General features: G+C 44.3%; 1 protein-coding gene across 1 annotated transcript; it reads right to left on the reverse strand.

The window, feature by feature from the left end:
- Window positions 1-2,120: 2,120 nt before the first annotated feature.
- On the reverse strand, window positions 2,121-3,038 carry LOC140122966 (taste receptor type 2 member 40-like). The gene has a single exon (XM_072144213.1). It carries the CDS (start codon window positions 3,036-3,038, stop codon window positions 2,121-2,123), a length of 918 nt encoding a protein of 305 aa, XP_072000314.1.
- Between the last annotated feature and the right edge of the window lie 13,486 nt (window positions 3,039-16,524).

A 16,524-nucleotide genomic window follows, 5' to 3' on the forward strand; every position in this document is an offset into this window, starting at 1 on the left:
TAACGCTTTACCTGACCAGCAGCAGCTCTCTCCCTAGCGGCATCCAGACACAGAATGATCCGAGCATCGCAGGCAGGGGCTAGTCTATCCCAGGGTCACCTGATCTGGCCAGCCAACCGCTGCTATCGACGTGTAAGGGTACCACGTCATGCTGGGTGGAGTACAGAGTCTCTTGGCTTGTGATTGGCTCTGTTTCTGGCCGCCAAAAAGCAAAACGGCGGGAGCTGCCATTTTCTCGAGCGGGCGAAGTATTCGTCCGAGCAACGAGCAGTTTCGAGTACGCTAATGCTTGAACGAGCATCAAGCTCGGACGAGTATGTTCGCTCATCTCTAACTTATACCCATTGATGCTCCACAAGAGGATTTGGGGAAATAAGCAAATACGGTTTCCAAGATGTTAAATGGAAAACAATGGGGCAGATTTACTTATCCGGTCCATTTGCGATCCAGGGCGCTTTCTCTGCGGTGGATTCGGGTCTTCGGGTAATTCACTAAGGTAGTTCCTCCGCCGTCCACCAGGTGGCGCTGCTATGCTGAAGTTCCCCGAGGCCCGCTGGAATGCCCTGAAATTCACCGGCCTATTCCTAGTGAAGGTAAGTGCAAATTTTTTTAAATGCGGCAGTTTTTCCGAATCCGTCAGGTTTTCATTCGGCCACGCCCCCCCCCCCCACGATTTCCATCGCGTGCATGCCGGCGCCAAAGCGCCACAATCCGATCGCGTGCGCCAAATTCCGGGGCAATACAGGGAAAATCGTTGCAAATCGGAAATATTCGGGTAACATATCGGGAAAACCCGAATCGGGCCCTTAGTAAATGACCCCGAATGTCTCCTTTTTCTACCTTGTAAGGCAGCCCCCTTAACACCAAGCACAACCTACAAGAAGTCTAATAAGATGATGTGGGATTAAGCCAAACCAGTATATCTATTCTAGAAGGAAGCGATTCCCAGCACTTACACCCTGAACCTGGTCCATAGCCAAACCAGATCCCTACGCTGTACTGAAGAGACCCAACAAGTTCAGAACAGCGCTGTCTTCAGTTGGGAGTCTGTTCCCTCTGGTATAGATATACTGGTTTGGATTTATCCTGCATCATGTCAATAGGCTTCCTGAAAGTCATGCTTGATGTCAAGAGAGCCGCCTTACAAGGTTCTTAGAGAAAGTCCAGAGCAGCACCCAATGGAAGAGCGGGTGCAAGCCTACTTGGGCCGGGCAACAGGTCCTCAGTAATATAAAGTGGAAAAAAGGCAGCACTCCGGGGTTCAGATAAAACTAGAAAGTCCTCTTTATTCCATATCCCAATACAGCAACGTTTTGGCTCAGTGTGAGCCTTTTTCAAGCCAAGTGTGAATGGTGCATACAGTATGTATACAAATCCAGCTGAATCACATGATCACAATCAATTTGGTCACATGATCACATAATCCCATCCCACTTTTTAACACATTTCATAATAGAAACATTTATAAACAAACATCTACTTGTGGATACATTTTGTATTCCGATAATACACAGTAATTCATATTATGTAAAGTGCAAACAGATATATAAAGTGCCGGCACATGGAATGTATACTGCGCATCTCATATTCATAAAAATAAGAAAAGACCCGAGCGGGCACATAGGCAACTCACCACCTCGTTCGCTACATGCTAGCTGCTAGAAAAGTTTTACGCGTGACAACATATGAACGCAGGAAGAAGTAGAGTGCATTCAGTACAAGCAATGGGGTTTATTTTTTATTCTCACTTTTGTTTCCTAAAACTTATTGAAAGAATAGAAGTAAAATCAATAGATGTGAACAATGACCTCAATATTAAATATGGATACAATCCAAACACTTCAATATTAGAGCTACAATAATTTATTATTATTATTATTATTATTATTATTATTCTGTTTCCAGATTCTTTGTTTCTAGATCTAACACTACAAAAGCTTTATATGATCAGTATAGAGATAGTCAAATTGAGTCAATTGTCTGACTAATGTAAGAATATTTCTATACTGAGGTCACTGCAGTTGTAGCTACACAACGCACTCACAAGGGGGCGTCACATTTCAAAAGCAATTCTGAGAGATAATTTTCCCAACATTAAATCAACTTTATTTTTTTTTTAGTTATCGGCTTATTATCTGCATCTGCACCTCTGATCTAGATGCTTTACCAGGGACAAGACTCTGCAGTATCTTCCATAAATACTCCCTGAGCCGCGCCATCATATAAATTAAATATATAGAATGTAACAATAAAAAACTATTCCAGGCTAAAACCAAGGCAAAAAAATCCAGAAAGTAGGTTCCATAGACGTTGATTGTCACATACAGAGCAAAACACCAGAAGGAGACAATAGTGAATTTTATGGTCTTGGTATAAGCGTCCATGCGACCGGTGACATTGTTCTCACGTCTCATCCGGCACATGTGATGGAACAAAGATCCTAGAAGAGCGAAGCAGGAGACGGCGTAGAAGAAGAAGGGCAGAACGTTCCACAGCATATACAATACGTACATCATGAAGCCGAGACGATCTAAGCCATTGTCTGACTGAGTGGAATTGTTCCAGGTGACCGGCAAATGTAACAAGAAAACAACCAATGAGTAACCAATGGACAGAAGCACAAAGATAATAGTCAGTCCAAGAAGTCTCTGTGTAATCATCTTCCTAAGACAAAGAAAGAAGACGTTGTGGAAGTTGCTGATCTTCAGACTGTAGAAAACCGATAGGAGAACTGAAAAACAGATATTGCAGTACACAGAATAATTTCCAAGGAAATAAATAGCAACATCAAAGGCTTCAGAATGTTCACCATTGAATATGATCCAGGATACATTAAATAATATAATTAACTGGAAGATGATCCTTGATGTTGCGATGCCAGTGATCAGGTGGTCAGCGGGGGTCAGGGGTCGTCCTTTCAGACAGTCCAAGGCAGTGACTCCTACGATGAAGAGATTAGTCATCAGTCCGGCTGTATACGAGATCTCCACCGCAATGACAAGACCCAGCTGTGGGATATAGTAAGTGTTCTCCGCCATCTCTTCTGTTTAGTCTCCTGACTTGTATTGGAAACATTGAGTGATTGCTTTTATCTGTTTATCTGATGCAAATATCTATACAAATTAGTGAAACGCTCAAAGTCTTATGAAGTATCACCGGCAGCTTAATGCGGTTAGAGAGGAATAAATCTAGAAATATAATGCAAATTTCTCATCTTTAGGCTGGATTCACACGACCGGTGCCCGCCGTACCGTAGCACGGCGGGCACGCGGCAGCGCGTGGGGAGAGGAGGAGGGGGAGAGCGCTGCTCACCCCCTCCCCTCTCCATAGGGATACATGGCTCACGGCGCCGTATGCCCTGAAAAAATAGGACAGCCGCAGTAGTGCGCCGCACGCCCATTGCCGTCTATGGGGGACGTATATCGGCCGTATATACGTCTGCCGTATATACGTCCCCCTTGCGGTCGCGTGAATGCAATCTTAGATCTACAGTAAATCTTATTAGACTCGTGTGATGCCCTGCACCCTCTCAGGGGTATGTAGGTTCTGCTTAGTACCATTATTCACAGATACCCCTAATCCAAATGGACTGAGGAGTAAGAGATAGTGGCCCATGTAACCTCCAGAATGGCACAACACTAGGGGATCTTTCACATTGGTGTTGGGCATCCGTTCCGTTTTGTCTCCGTTGTGTCTCCTTTTTTTCTTCTGTTTTTTCTCTGTGTCTGCTGGTTTTTAGCCAGTGATAAACATGGACGCTTCATCCCTTTTTTTGTGGGCCCATAGACTTCTATTGCCCTCCATGATCCGCATCAGTGAAAAAAATAGGTAACGTTTCATCATTTTTTCCAAGGACAATGGATCAGTGAAAATACAAGCCAATGTGAAAACAGCCATAGAAATCAATAGATTTTTGAGTCATCCGTGGAAATCACAACAAGGCCAATGAGAAAGAGCCCTAACTCACAACATACTGAGCAACCCCTTCACTGGCCCCAATGAGAGTGATCCTTGTCAGCGCGGTAGGACTGTCGGCAGTTCCTTGTTAGATATAATTGGGCCAAAAACCAGCCCAGGTAGCATAAAACTTTGGACTAAGAACACAGGTCATGAGTTCAGGGATTGAGATAGAAGAGTAGGAAAAATTAATTGCCTTTAAGGGAAGACTAGACAACACAGTATATGCACTAGTGAAATTAACTTACAATGGTCAGAAATACAAATACAATAGGAAATACAATCAACACTGGAATGTGGAGAAGGCAGTCTTCAGGACCTGGAATGTGGCCTCGCTGTTGATTGTCCAATACCTTGTTGCTTCTACTTAACCGAATCTTTAAGCGGCTTCACCATGGTAGTTTAGTGTGGAACATACCTCCTATACCTAGCAGTACCCAGGAAAGACGTCATCCATTTCTTTGTCCCGGGAGTAAACCACCACATCATAACCCACCTACCCACTACATCCATACCAGTAGGTTAGTTTTTCAAATTGACAACATGAACTATAGTACTAATGACGTTGATGTCAGGAAGATCAGCCCAAGGGGGTTTAGTGTGAACATACTAGGACGTTGATCACCAAAAGTCTGTCCCTAGAAAAACACTTGCAGGAACATTCAATGATATCCATTCCTCTTGCATTCCCATCCCAGTACCCCCAGTTCAAACACACCTTGGCCATGGTCAACACTGATTGGCCTACTCCAATCTCAGAGACGGCAATGGTTTTCCTGGCTCTTCAGTAAACCCTTAGGAGTGCCATCACAGTGCCCAAAAGTCTCATGGACAGGCCTACGATGACAGGGTGGAAGTCATAAACGTCCACCTGCAAATGACATCGATGTTGATGCTCCTTAAAATCCTTAAAATTTAGGGGGAAATCACTCACCATTGTTTTACTATCTTTGGTGGGCTGTCAGAACTTAAGTATTTGTGACTGGCATTCTTGCTCACATTGATATTCATCTGATTGCTTACGATGTTCTGCATCTGCCAGGAGGGACTTGTATGCAGTTGTAGTCTCACTACTGTCCATTGCAGAGGCAACAGCCCTTTGTTTGCCCATTGGCAATCTTTTCATCCATTGGTAACTGCGGCAGACTTTCAACCTGAGGCACCCACAAACCTTTCCATATCTGCACTCGATGGCCGCTCAACTCATCTCATCTGGTGGCACTTTTGCATAAGTGAGGTAGTGTTACTTATTGGTCATAAGATGTAAAATGTGAACAGCATGATGAGGAGGACTGTTTCACTACCAATTCTAATTAAAACAGGATATTTATTTGGTGTTTTCATGGTTTTGAATTTTGTAGAATAGCAAGTTGTGCAGAAAGTGCATTCTACGTTTTTCCTAAAATTTCACCCATATTCCAAAAACCCCTAACTTTTGTAATATATGTGATCCCTGCTATATGATAAGACTCTGATGTCAGGTATAGTTTTAGCTGTGCACCAATGGAGCTATTGGGGCAGATTTATCAAGCTGTCTGAATATTTCTAGTTGACCATGGCAACCAATTACAGCTCAGCTTTCAAATTACCAGTGTTCATGAATATTTTAAAGGGGAGGTGTGATTGGTTGCCACGGGCAACTAGAATTATTCTGACTTTCAGACTGCTTGATAAATCTGCCCCATTGTTTCTGTTTAGTCTCTTGATCGGGTCAACTTATCTGAGTGAATATCAATCAGTGATTGCTGGTATCTGTATATTGAATGCAAACGGTTATGTAAAACCCATTATCTAGAAATATACTTCAACAAATAGGTAAATAATAAGTACAAATAAGTTCTGTATTTTCTGGGGTGTAAGACAACCGCCACCTTGAAATATAATTGAAATATAGAATTTGGGAAATACTCCACGGATAAGACTTCCCCTCTTCCAGCGCACATATGTTAAAAATCTCATTTAAATATGGTAATTTTCATTATTTGAAAACCTTCTGTACAAAAAAATCTTCACTGCGTCGTCTTCTGGCCCTAGTAACCTTTTCATATATCAGTGTACAGAACTGGGTTAAATGTCATATTTTGCAAGATGAGATGATTTTTTCATTGCTACCGACTATATGGCCTTTTGATCACATTTTATTAAATTTTTTAATCTAACAAATTATTCACCGCTTCAACATCTCTGTCAGCTCCACAATGTATATGGGGCAGGCACACTTTAGAGGTGTTTAGATTAGTTTGCACAGTACCTCTGATGCTCTGTCTCCCAGGACCGGGGTTCTCCCGTCGTTTCTTCTCTCCGCGTTAGCGTACCTTCGCCGGTCACTGGGTTGCTTGAATGGCACAGTTACTTCCGGGTGCAGATCCTCAGTCTTCCGACTTGAAACCGGTACCTCCTAACTGTCAGTGTCGTCAAGCTCCAAATGTTTCCGGTTCCGTTCCCATAAGGTAATAAGACACGAAATAGTATAGCAAGTTCTTATAATCAGAATAAAATTGTTTAATCAATACACTCACAAACAATTGTATAAAAAGGCCTTCAATGTGAAATTTAAAAACTACATTCGGTCCTCCTTGCCCGACTCAGAGTTTCGCCTTCACGGAAAAAGTTAACTATTTATAGTAAATAGCTAATTAGCTATTTATAGTAAACAGCTTCTTTTTTTCTTATTTTCTCCTGCGCCGTCTTGTTAGTCTTGCTGTAATTTTTTGGATGATTTGTTGTATAAGATACATTTGTGAAGAATTGTATTTGGTGATTCTTTGTGCTCTTCTCAGTTTTGCAGCGGGTAAGTTCTTAATAATTGTTTTTGTTCTTCACATTTTTTTATATGTTGCATTACAGGGAATAACCATTATTGCTTTTTGATAGAGCGGACATTTTGGGAAATACGTAACATGTTTATGTGTGCCGCTAGAGTGCCCCCCACATCAGCAGCCAGAGTGCCCCCCAAATCAGCCACCAGGGTCCCCCCCACATCAGCAGCCAGAGTGCCCCCAACATCAGAAGCCAAAGTGCCCTCCACATCAGCCACCAAAGTGCCCCCCACATCAGCAGCCAGAGTGTCCCCCACATCAGCGGCCAGAGTTCCCCCCACATCAGCTGCCACAGTGTCTCCCACATCAGCCACGAGAGTCCCCTTCACATCAGCCACCAGAATGCCCCCACATCAGCAGCCGGAGTGTCACCCTCATCAGCAGTCAGTGTCCCCCACATCAGCAGCCAGAGTGTACTCCACATCAGCCACCAGGCTGCTCCCACATCAGCCACCAGGGTGCCCCCACATAAGCTGCCAGAGTGTCCCCCACAGCAGCTGCCAGAGTGCCCTCCACATCAGCCACCAGAGTTCCCCCCACATCAGCCACCAGTCTTCCTCCCACATCAGCAGCTCTGAAGCCAGCAGAAGTGATGATGACAATGATGATGAAGAAGACAATGGCTGCTGCTTTGGGGGAGCTGAGAAAGGCGAGTTTTGTAGTTCGGAGCCAGGATCATAAAGACCCTAGGCTGCCATGGCAAGGTTGTGACATTTTGTCATGGAGGGGGGCTAACACAGACTGGATGGCAGCACCCATGCAGCAGGGCCGGATTATGGGGGGGCACATGGGGCGCGAGCCCCGGAGCCCCCACCCCTTTGCCCTTAAAGGGACCGCCTGAATCACCAACAGTGTATTTGGCTCCGGGCTCCCTGGGAAGTAGCCCGTCGATGTGCCCTGATCAGTCTATGGCACAGAAAGGAAACAATAAGTTCCCTGCTCTGCCATAGATGATCGGATGTAAATAAAGATGGCGGTGCCCTGACTTAGTAAAGCATATTGAAAACATACAGGTAGATAAAGAGATTTGGTTAGCTAGAATAGATGTGGAGCGCTTTACTCTCCTATCCCCCATGACAAAGGACTACAAGCAGCAGAGTTCTTCCTCTCTAATGAGGGTACACAATACCAGATGCATAATCGTTTCATGCTTGACCTTCTACGCTTCTCTCTCACACATAACTTCTTCCTATTCGACCAAAAGTTCTACCACCAGCTCAGGGGCACGGCGATGGGGAGCCCTTGTGGTTCCACCTATGCTAATTTGCTCCGGAGCTGGTGGGAGAGAACCTCTCTATTTGGTGACAATCCACCGGTAGGGATTGGAGTAGTAGAGCTCCAAAGGAGATGCCACTCTATCACTTCTATTACCCCGATGGTGGTAAGAAACTGAGATACAATATGATTAGGCCGGTCTATATGCTGATATGTTGTTACAATATTACTGATTTCTCTATCATTATGTATTTTCTTTATGCCCCCCCCCCCCAAGTTTTTCCCTCTTATAAGACATATTGGGGGTCATTTACTAAGGGCCCGATTTGCGTTTTCCCGACGTGTTACACGAATATTTCCGATTTGCGCCGCTTGTACATGAATTGCCCCGGGTTTTTGGCGCACGCGATCGGATTGTGGCGCATCGGGGCCGGCATGCGCGCGACAGAAATCGGGGGGCGTGGCCGAACGAAAACCCAACGTATTCGGAAAAACCGCCGCATTTAAAAACCGAAAATGTGTCGCTTGGGGAGCGCTCACCTTCACCTTCTATGGGATGGTGCATTCCGGGGCGTTAAGATTATTTTCGGCGCTGCAGCGCCACCTGGTGGACGGCGGAGGAACTACCATCTTAAATCCCAGCCGGACCCGAATCCTGTGCAGAGAACGCGCCGCTGGATCGCGAATGGGCCGGGTAAGTAAATGTGCCCCATTGTGTTGAAACACGTCAGGGAAAGGAGGTGCGGATGTACATATAGTGACAATTTATTTGGGGACCGTCCTTCTTAGGGCAGGAGGTATCATGGGTTATAGGGCCAAGTGTATGTACATTTTGCACCTAGCTTCTCCCTATCAGTAACTGGACAAGAGACCCACTGGCTTTAAAAGCCCATGATTTGTGGGATATGTTCTGTTCCTGCCACTCCATCGACTGGTTAGACCTATCTTTACATGATTTTTCACGTTTCCAGATTATCTTATGGTGACTTGTAGATATGAATGGAGGAACCTATATGGTACACTGAGTGGTCATAGAGTATACCACTAACCCTGCAGGTACAACTTTCCATGTAAAATAATTATGTGTCACGCTAGATTTGCTCATTTGGTGTGTGAGCGAACTATATTTTAAATAAGTAGCAATAAAGAATGTCCCAACATATGCCTCCTTAGTATATAGCTAGTGCCAGCACATCCCCCCCATTAATAGCTAGTACCAGTACATGTGCCCCCTCCTAATATATAGGTAGCCCAGCACACGTCCCCCTGTATATAACTAGTGTCAGCACATGTGCCCCCTCCTAATGTATAGGTAGCCCAGCACATGTCCCCCTGTATATAACTAGTGTCAGCACATGTGCCCCCTCCTAATGTATAGGTAGCCCAGCACATGTCCCCCTGTATATAACTAGTCTTCCCCCCATAATATATGCAGCACAGCAAACAAAATAAAAAATGCTAAATACTTACCTACCTGCGCTCCCTGCAGCTGCATCCTCCTCCTCACTTCCCCACGCTTTTAGTACCGGGCGCCGATGTATGCCAACATCCTGTACTAGACGCCATTGACTAGGCAACAACGGCGGCAGTGCTTGGGTCACACACATGGTAGTCACTGTCACTGCCCCCAAATTTTGTGCCTGATTTATATTTGGAATCCAGTTGGTGCTTAAAAAAGTTGAAATTTTTTAATGTAAAAATTCTACTACCCTGCTGTCATAGACACCTACAAACAGAACATAAGCCAATTCAAAAAATATATATTTACTTTATTACATATTTGTTAAAACAAAATATCACAGTACATATACAATTCAGCAGGAAAAAGCATGTGGGTTAATGGGGCTATCACATAGAAATGTTAAAAACATGTGGGGCGGGACGGAAAGGAGATCAAAAGGTGAGGTTTATAACTAAATTCCACTCACAATGGCAACCTATGAGAGAAATTCTAGAACGCTTCTGGCCCCTATTGAGATCGGACCCGATAATACAGAAATATATCCCTGTACATCCAGGGATAGCAGCCCGTAGATCTAAGAATTTACAGGATACACTAGTTAAAAGTCACCATGTGAGGAAAGAAGTTCAAACCTTCTTAGACAACCGAGGCCCTAAATGGGGGTGCAAACCCTGTGGCCATTGTGTAGCCTGCCCCAACATTATTCAAACCAGAACCTTTAAGGACTCGGGTGATCAAAAAGAATACACCATCACCCATACAATCTCCTGTAATACAAAGGCGGTAGCATACCATGCCACATGTCCTTGTGGCATGATCTACATTGGTATGACCACCAGGGAATTTAAGATCCGGGTACGTGAGCATGTACGAGATATCAGAGCAGCGAACAATCCTGAATTCTGTACCGATGGACTCCCGGTGGCAAGACACTTTAGGGAATTCCACGACTGTAACCCCAAATCTCTCCGTGTCTGCGGTATAGATCACATTGAAGGTAACATCAGAGGAGGCCCTGTAGCGCAGAGGCTGGCGCAATGTGAGACGAGATGGATTTGGACCCTTAAAACACTGAGCCCACAAGGTCTTAACGAAACCCTGAGCTATGCCCCATTCCTCTGACTCCCGACCCGGGCTGCACCGGGTTTTTAAACTCTTTTCTATTTCGTTTTTCTTTTTTAATCTTTTTGTCTTGATAGTTTAATTATCGTCTTTCTATCTAGCAGGCTTTTCAGAACATGACATCATGGCGACTCGAGGGTCTTAAGGAGTGCTCTTGTCATCCATTACTGTGCCACACATAGTGACTGGACATCAATCATGAGTACGAACAATTGTGGTACCCTTTATTGGATAGCTTCAAAATATTTGATGCAGTAATATCCTGCCAAATTAAGCTCTTTTTGCACTATAATATTAGTACGATGTTTTTCTAGTTTTACATGGATAATTCAATGACATACAGATTTATAATTTTACATTTTTATATTTTTATATTATTATATATATAAACGAATAACCTGGTATAAATGTTTTCACACAAACACCAACACCAATTTGTGATCAAATCACAATCTTATTATACACACCTTTATCACAACACAATTTTTGTTATATCAACATTTTGTGATGATATTAACTCTGTAATACGCAATTTCATAGTCTTGTAAATGTACACGATTAGGGTTCCATGTGGTATAATTAAATCCCTCACTGTAATTTTGCACTTTTCTCACAGCACCAGCACACAAGTTTTCCCTCCCCCCCCCCCCCCCTCTTTTCTCACTTGTCAATTCACTAATTTTGCACGTTTTCTCACTTTTCCCCCATGGTTACCATTTATTTGAAATTTAATATATAGGCATAAAGATAAAAGAACCATTGGGTTCGCAAAAGCAATACGCAAGTAAAAAACATCCTTTTGAAATCCAATAATAGTAATGTATTTCTCTCTGGACACATACTCCGCCCCGTATGGATGCCAGTACGAATCCTTGAATACTCTATTTTATTATCTCAATCACTCACCTGTCAATCAGAACACCGGCCGGGTGCGCACGAGTGCGGTGGGGCCCGCCCCCTGATCCGACAACCTTTCTCTGATCACGTGCCCCTCAGTGACGTCACCGTCACATGATCGGTCACGTGGTGGGGGTTGGGCTCGGGCGGGGGGCGGACGCCTGCCGCAGTACGTGCGCTCGGTAGCTCCGTCCGGCTCCATAGAAACATAGAACAGGTGAGCGATCTTCTTTGCCATTGGCTGATAGTCAGATAAAACTCTGGTGCAGCTAGAGTAACCACACCCCCAGACGAAGGCTAGCGCCGAAACGCGCGTCGGGGAATCTGTTTGTGGCAGACGGGAGGTATATGATGGCTAAAGGTATGCTTTCATTTTAGGATTTGCACATGTATTGAGCATTTTTTCATACCTGTAGGGAACCTGTGTACATATAATTGTATGGCAAGCACTTTATTGCATTATTTGCACAATGACGCATCATTGGGTTAGAATTGCACTATGCATTCGAAACTGTATATGTTTGTAATCCATATGACTATGTACCCCACCTTTCCGTCCCGCCCCGCATGTTTTTAACATTTCTATGTGATAGCCCCATTAACCCACATGCTTTTTCCTGCTGAATTGTATATGTACTGTGATATTTTGTTTTAACAAATATGTAATAAAGTAAATATATATTTTTTGAATTGGCTTATGTTCTGTTTGTAGGTGTCTAATATTTGATAGCCAATTTATGATTTGACGTATTAAGGGAAAAGAAAGGGAACCTCCTCCAGGAGTGCATCATGGCGATGCCATAATGGAGAGTAAATGTACTAATTTGTTATCCCTTTCAGCACATGTAGCCCGTATTTTCGTGTTACCCTGCTGTCATAGGAGAAAGGTAAGAAGAGGTCGCTCATTCGGCTAAGAAAGAGACAGCACACCACCCCCAAGTACATAATTATTTGATTAGACTCCCTACTGACACAGGTTGTTCTTGGTTATGTTTTTATTTGTTACATGTTATATAATGATTTAAATTTACTTGATTTTATGATCTACTATGACACCAAAGCAGTGGAAACTTAACAGGTGGACTGACCATCAACGTTCAACTTCCAACAGATCTACCACGGCAACATGTATACCAATTAGATTACTAACTGCTTGTAAAGGAAATTAAGTGCTCACCTGTCACACCAGATGTTTAAACATGGCATGTGTGTGATTGTCAATGTTGTTTCTCTGAACTGTAATGCTTTCTTTTTTTAAATAAAACTTATAAAAAAAAAAAAAGAAGAAGAGGTTGCTGAAACATTTGTGACTTTTATGCAATTTCGGAAAAAAACAACAGACTAAGATGTTAAATTTATCACCCCAAGATAAATCAAACAAGTGCAATCCCCGACCCTCCCAAAGAAAAAAAACTGGTGCAAATTTCCAGACTAAAATCAAATGACCCCCATTCTTCATGTGTCAGGGAGAATGGTGCAAGCAGAGAAATCTGCTCTCATTATCCATTATATCTGTGCCCTAAATAATTAGATCCAATTGATTTATCCAGCTTCCTAGTAGTATTGAGAGCTGTGGTGTTGGTGAGCCAAAATTCAGACTCCATTTCCGATTGTTCAATTTCCCTTTCATTGTAACAGTTCAATGATGAGGGGGGCCATTCCATTCCAGCGCCTTTTTCCTCTCATCTGCACCTGAGGAGCTTCCCTCCTGAGCATGTCCTGCTCCTGGGTCCTCTCCTGCTCCTGGCACAGCCCTTCTCTGGGTGTCTACATTATTATAAGTTGTCCAGTATTATTATTCATAGCTCCCAACCGTCCCGATTTTGACGGGACTTTCCCGTTTTTCTTACCTCTGCCCCGCGTCACGGGCAGCTATGAGATTGTCACGGATTTTCCCCCCAGGTCCCGCTGTGTCCCGGCGCTGTGTCCGCATAGTAAATACTTTGAAAGTCTGAACTCACAATACAGAATGGCTTCTACAGACATCGGGAGGGAATCCTTTTCAGAGAGGTGTCGGGCTTAGCGGAGAGAGCAGGGACCACGTCATCAGCTTCAGATCAGCATCTGTCCATATATGGTCACTGCATCTCCTAGGGTTCCCCAGAGCAGACATCGGGAGGGAATCCTTTTCAGAGAAGTGTCGGCTTAGCGGAGAGAGCAGGGACCACGTCATCAGGTCAGATCAGCATCTGTCCATATATGGTCACTGCTTCTCCTAGAGTTCCCCAGAGCAGACATCGGGGGGGAATCCTTTTCAGAGAAGTGTCGGCTTAGCAGGAGAGCAGGGACCACGTCATCAGGTCAGATCAGCATCTGTCCATATATGGTCACTGCATCTCCTAGGGTTCCCCAGAGCAGACATCGGGAGGGAATCCTTTTCAGGGAAGTATCGGCTTAGAGGAGAGCAGGGACCATGTGATCAGGTCAGATCAGCATCTGTCCATATATGGTGACTGCATCTCCTAGAGTTCCCCAGAGCAGACATCGGGAGGGAATCCTTTTCAGAGAAGTATCGGCTTAGAGGAGAGCAGGGACCATGTGATCAGGTCAGATCAGCATCTGTCCATATATGGTCACTGCATCTCCTAGGGTTCCCGAGAGCAGACATCGGGAGGGAATCCTTTTCAGAGAAGTGTCGGCTTAGCAGAGAGCAGGGACCACGTCATCAGCTTCAGATCAGCATCTGTCCATATATGGTCACTGCATCTCCTAGGGTTCCCCAGAGCAGACATCGGGTGGGAATCCTTTTCAGAGAAGTGTCGGGCTTAGCAGAGAGCAGGGACCACGTCATCAGCTTCAGATCAGCATCTGTCCATATATGGTCACTGCATCTCCTAGGGTTCCCCAGAGCAGACATCGGGCAGGGAATCCTTTTCAGAGAAGTGTCGGCTTAGCAGAGAGCAGGGACCACGTCATCAGCTTCAGATCAGCATCTGTCCATATATGGTCACTGCATCTCCTAGGGTTCCCCAGAGCAGACATCGGGAGGGAATCCTTTTCAGAGAAGTGTCGGCTTAGCGGAGAGCAGGGACCACGTCATCAGCTCAGATCAGCATCTGTCCATATATGGTCACTGCATCTCCTAGGCTTCCCCAGAGCAGACATCGGGAGGGAATCCTTTTCAGAGAAGTGTCCGGCTTAGCAGAGAGAGCAGGGACCACGTCATCAGGTCAGATCAGCATCTGTCCATATATGGTCTCCAGGGCTTCCCCAGACACAAGTTCTTTATATAATTAAATTACATAAAGTTTTGACCAGGCTGAGATTCAAACCTGGGACCCTCTGCACTGCAGACAGGAGCTTAACTAACTGAGCTATAAGCCCAGTGATACAGAGCTGAGGATTTCTGGTAACTAAGACATGTTATCTGCCATTTACACTGTGACACAGACTAATGCACTGATATATAGAGAGGGATCTTCTCAGAGATTATTATTGTAATTATTCAGACTATTATTATTATAAATTTTATTATTTTTATTATTATGGAGATGATTATTAATAATAGTAAAAATAATAATAATCATCTCAATAATAATAATAATAATAATAATAATAATAATAATAATCATCTCCATAATAATAATAATAGTCTCAATAATTACAATAATCTGAGAAGATCCCTCCCTATATACCAAGGCAGTAAATCTGTATCACAGTATAACAGTTGTCATAGTTCTTAGGTACCAAAATTCTCCACCTTGTTAATCACTGAGGTTATAGCTCAGTGGGTTGAGGCGCTGTGTTATTATTCTACATGGACACTGCAGGTTCTGGGTTCAAATCCCAATGAGGATATTTTTTTTTTTTTTTTTTATTGAGATGATTTTTATTATTTTAATATGGCTAAAATTTGGGGCGTGGCCAGGGAGTGCCGCCATTTTGTCCCTCTTTCCCTTTCACAAATGTTGGGAGGTATGTTATTATTATCTGCTCTGGGGTCCCCAGTATTATTGTCTGCTCCCAATCCAGTTTTGGGTTTCTGGGGTGAGATTTATTTCTGTTAATTTCTGGGGTGGCATTTTGTGTTGTATTGTGGTTGTTGGATCATCTAGGGTGCGGATACTAGTGCAGTCTCTTATGGTTGAGCAGTATAACATTATGGCACATGGATTAAACATTTTGTTCACCCCAGGCCTAAATTCTTTGATCAGAAATAAAACAGACATCAAAAGGAAATTTCATAATATTTTATAGTTTATTAGAGATGATCGAGCACTAAAATGCTCGGGTTCTCGTTATTTGAGACGAACTTTTCCCGATGCTCGAGTGCTCGTCTCGAATAACGAGCCCCATTGAAGTCAATGGGAGACTCGAGCATTTTTCAAAGGGACCATGGTTCGGGAATAAAATGTGTTATTTAATTGAAAAAGAATGTCTTCTGATAAGTTAGCAGATGTATGCAAACATCTGCAATCTATTCTTCACTGTTCCGCACGTATATTATCTCCCGACAAGTTAGCAGATGTGAAGAACAGTGAAGAATAGAATAAAAACAGTGAACACAGTGAACACAGGATCATTTAAGTGAAAAACACAGTGAAAAACACAGTGAAGAATAGATTACAGATGTTCGGCACATCTGCTTACTTGTCGGGAGATACGCTGTCCCGGGATCCGCTCCTCTTCTTCCACTGAAGTCTCCCCGATGTCTCCGTGCTGCTGTGCCCCCGATGTGTGCTGCTGTGCCCCCGATGTGTGCTGCTGTGCCCCCGATGTGTGCTGCTGTGCCCCCGATGTGTGCTGCTGTGCCCCCGATGTGTGCTGCTGTGCCCCCGTTGTGTGCTGCTGTGCCCCCGTTGTCTCCGTGCTGCTGTGCCCCCGGTGTCTCCGTGCTGCTGTGCCCCCGATGTGTGCTGCTGTGCCCCCAAAGTGTGCTGTGTGCCCCCGATGTGTGCTGCTGTGCCCCCGATGTGTGCTGCTGTGCCCCCGATGTGTGCTGCTGTGCCCCCGATGTGTGCTGCTGTGCCCCCGTTGTGTGCTGCTGTGCCCCCGTTGTCTCCGTGCTGCTGTGCCCCCGGTGTCTCCGTGCTGCTGTGCCCCCGGTGTCTC

This window comes from Engystomops pustulosus, chromosome 3 (assembly GCF_040894005.1).
Source record: "Engystomops pustulosus chromosome 3, aEngPut4.maternal, whole genome shotgun sequence".
Lineage (NCBI taxonomy): Eukaryota > Metazoa > Chordata > Amphibia > Anura > Leptodactylidae > Engystomops > Engystomops pustulosus.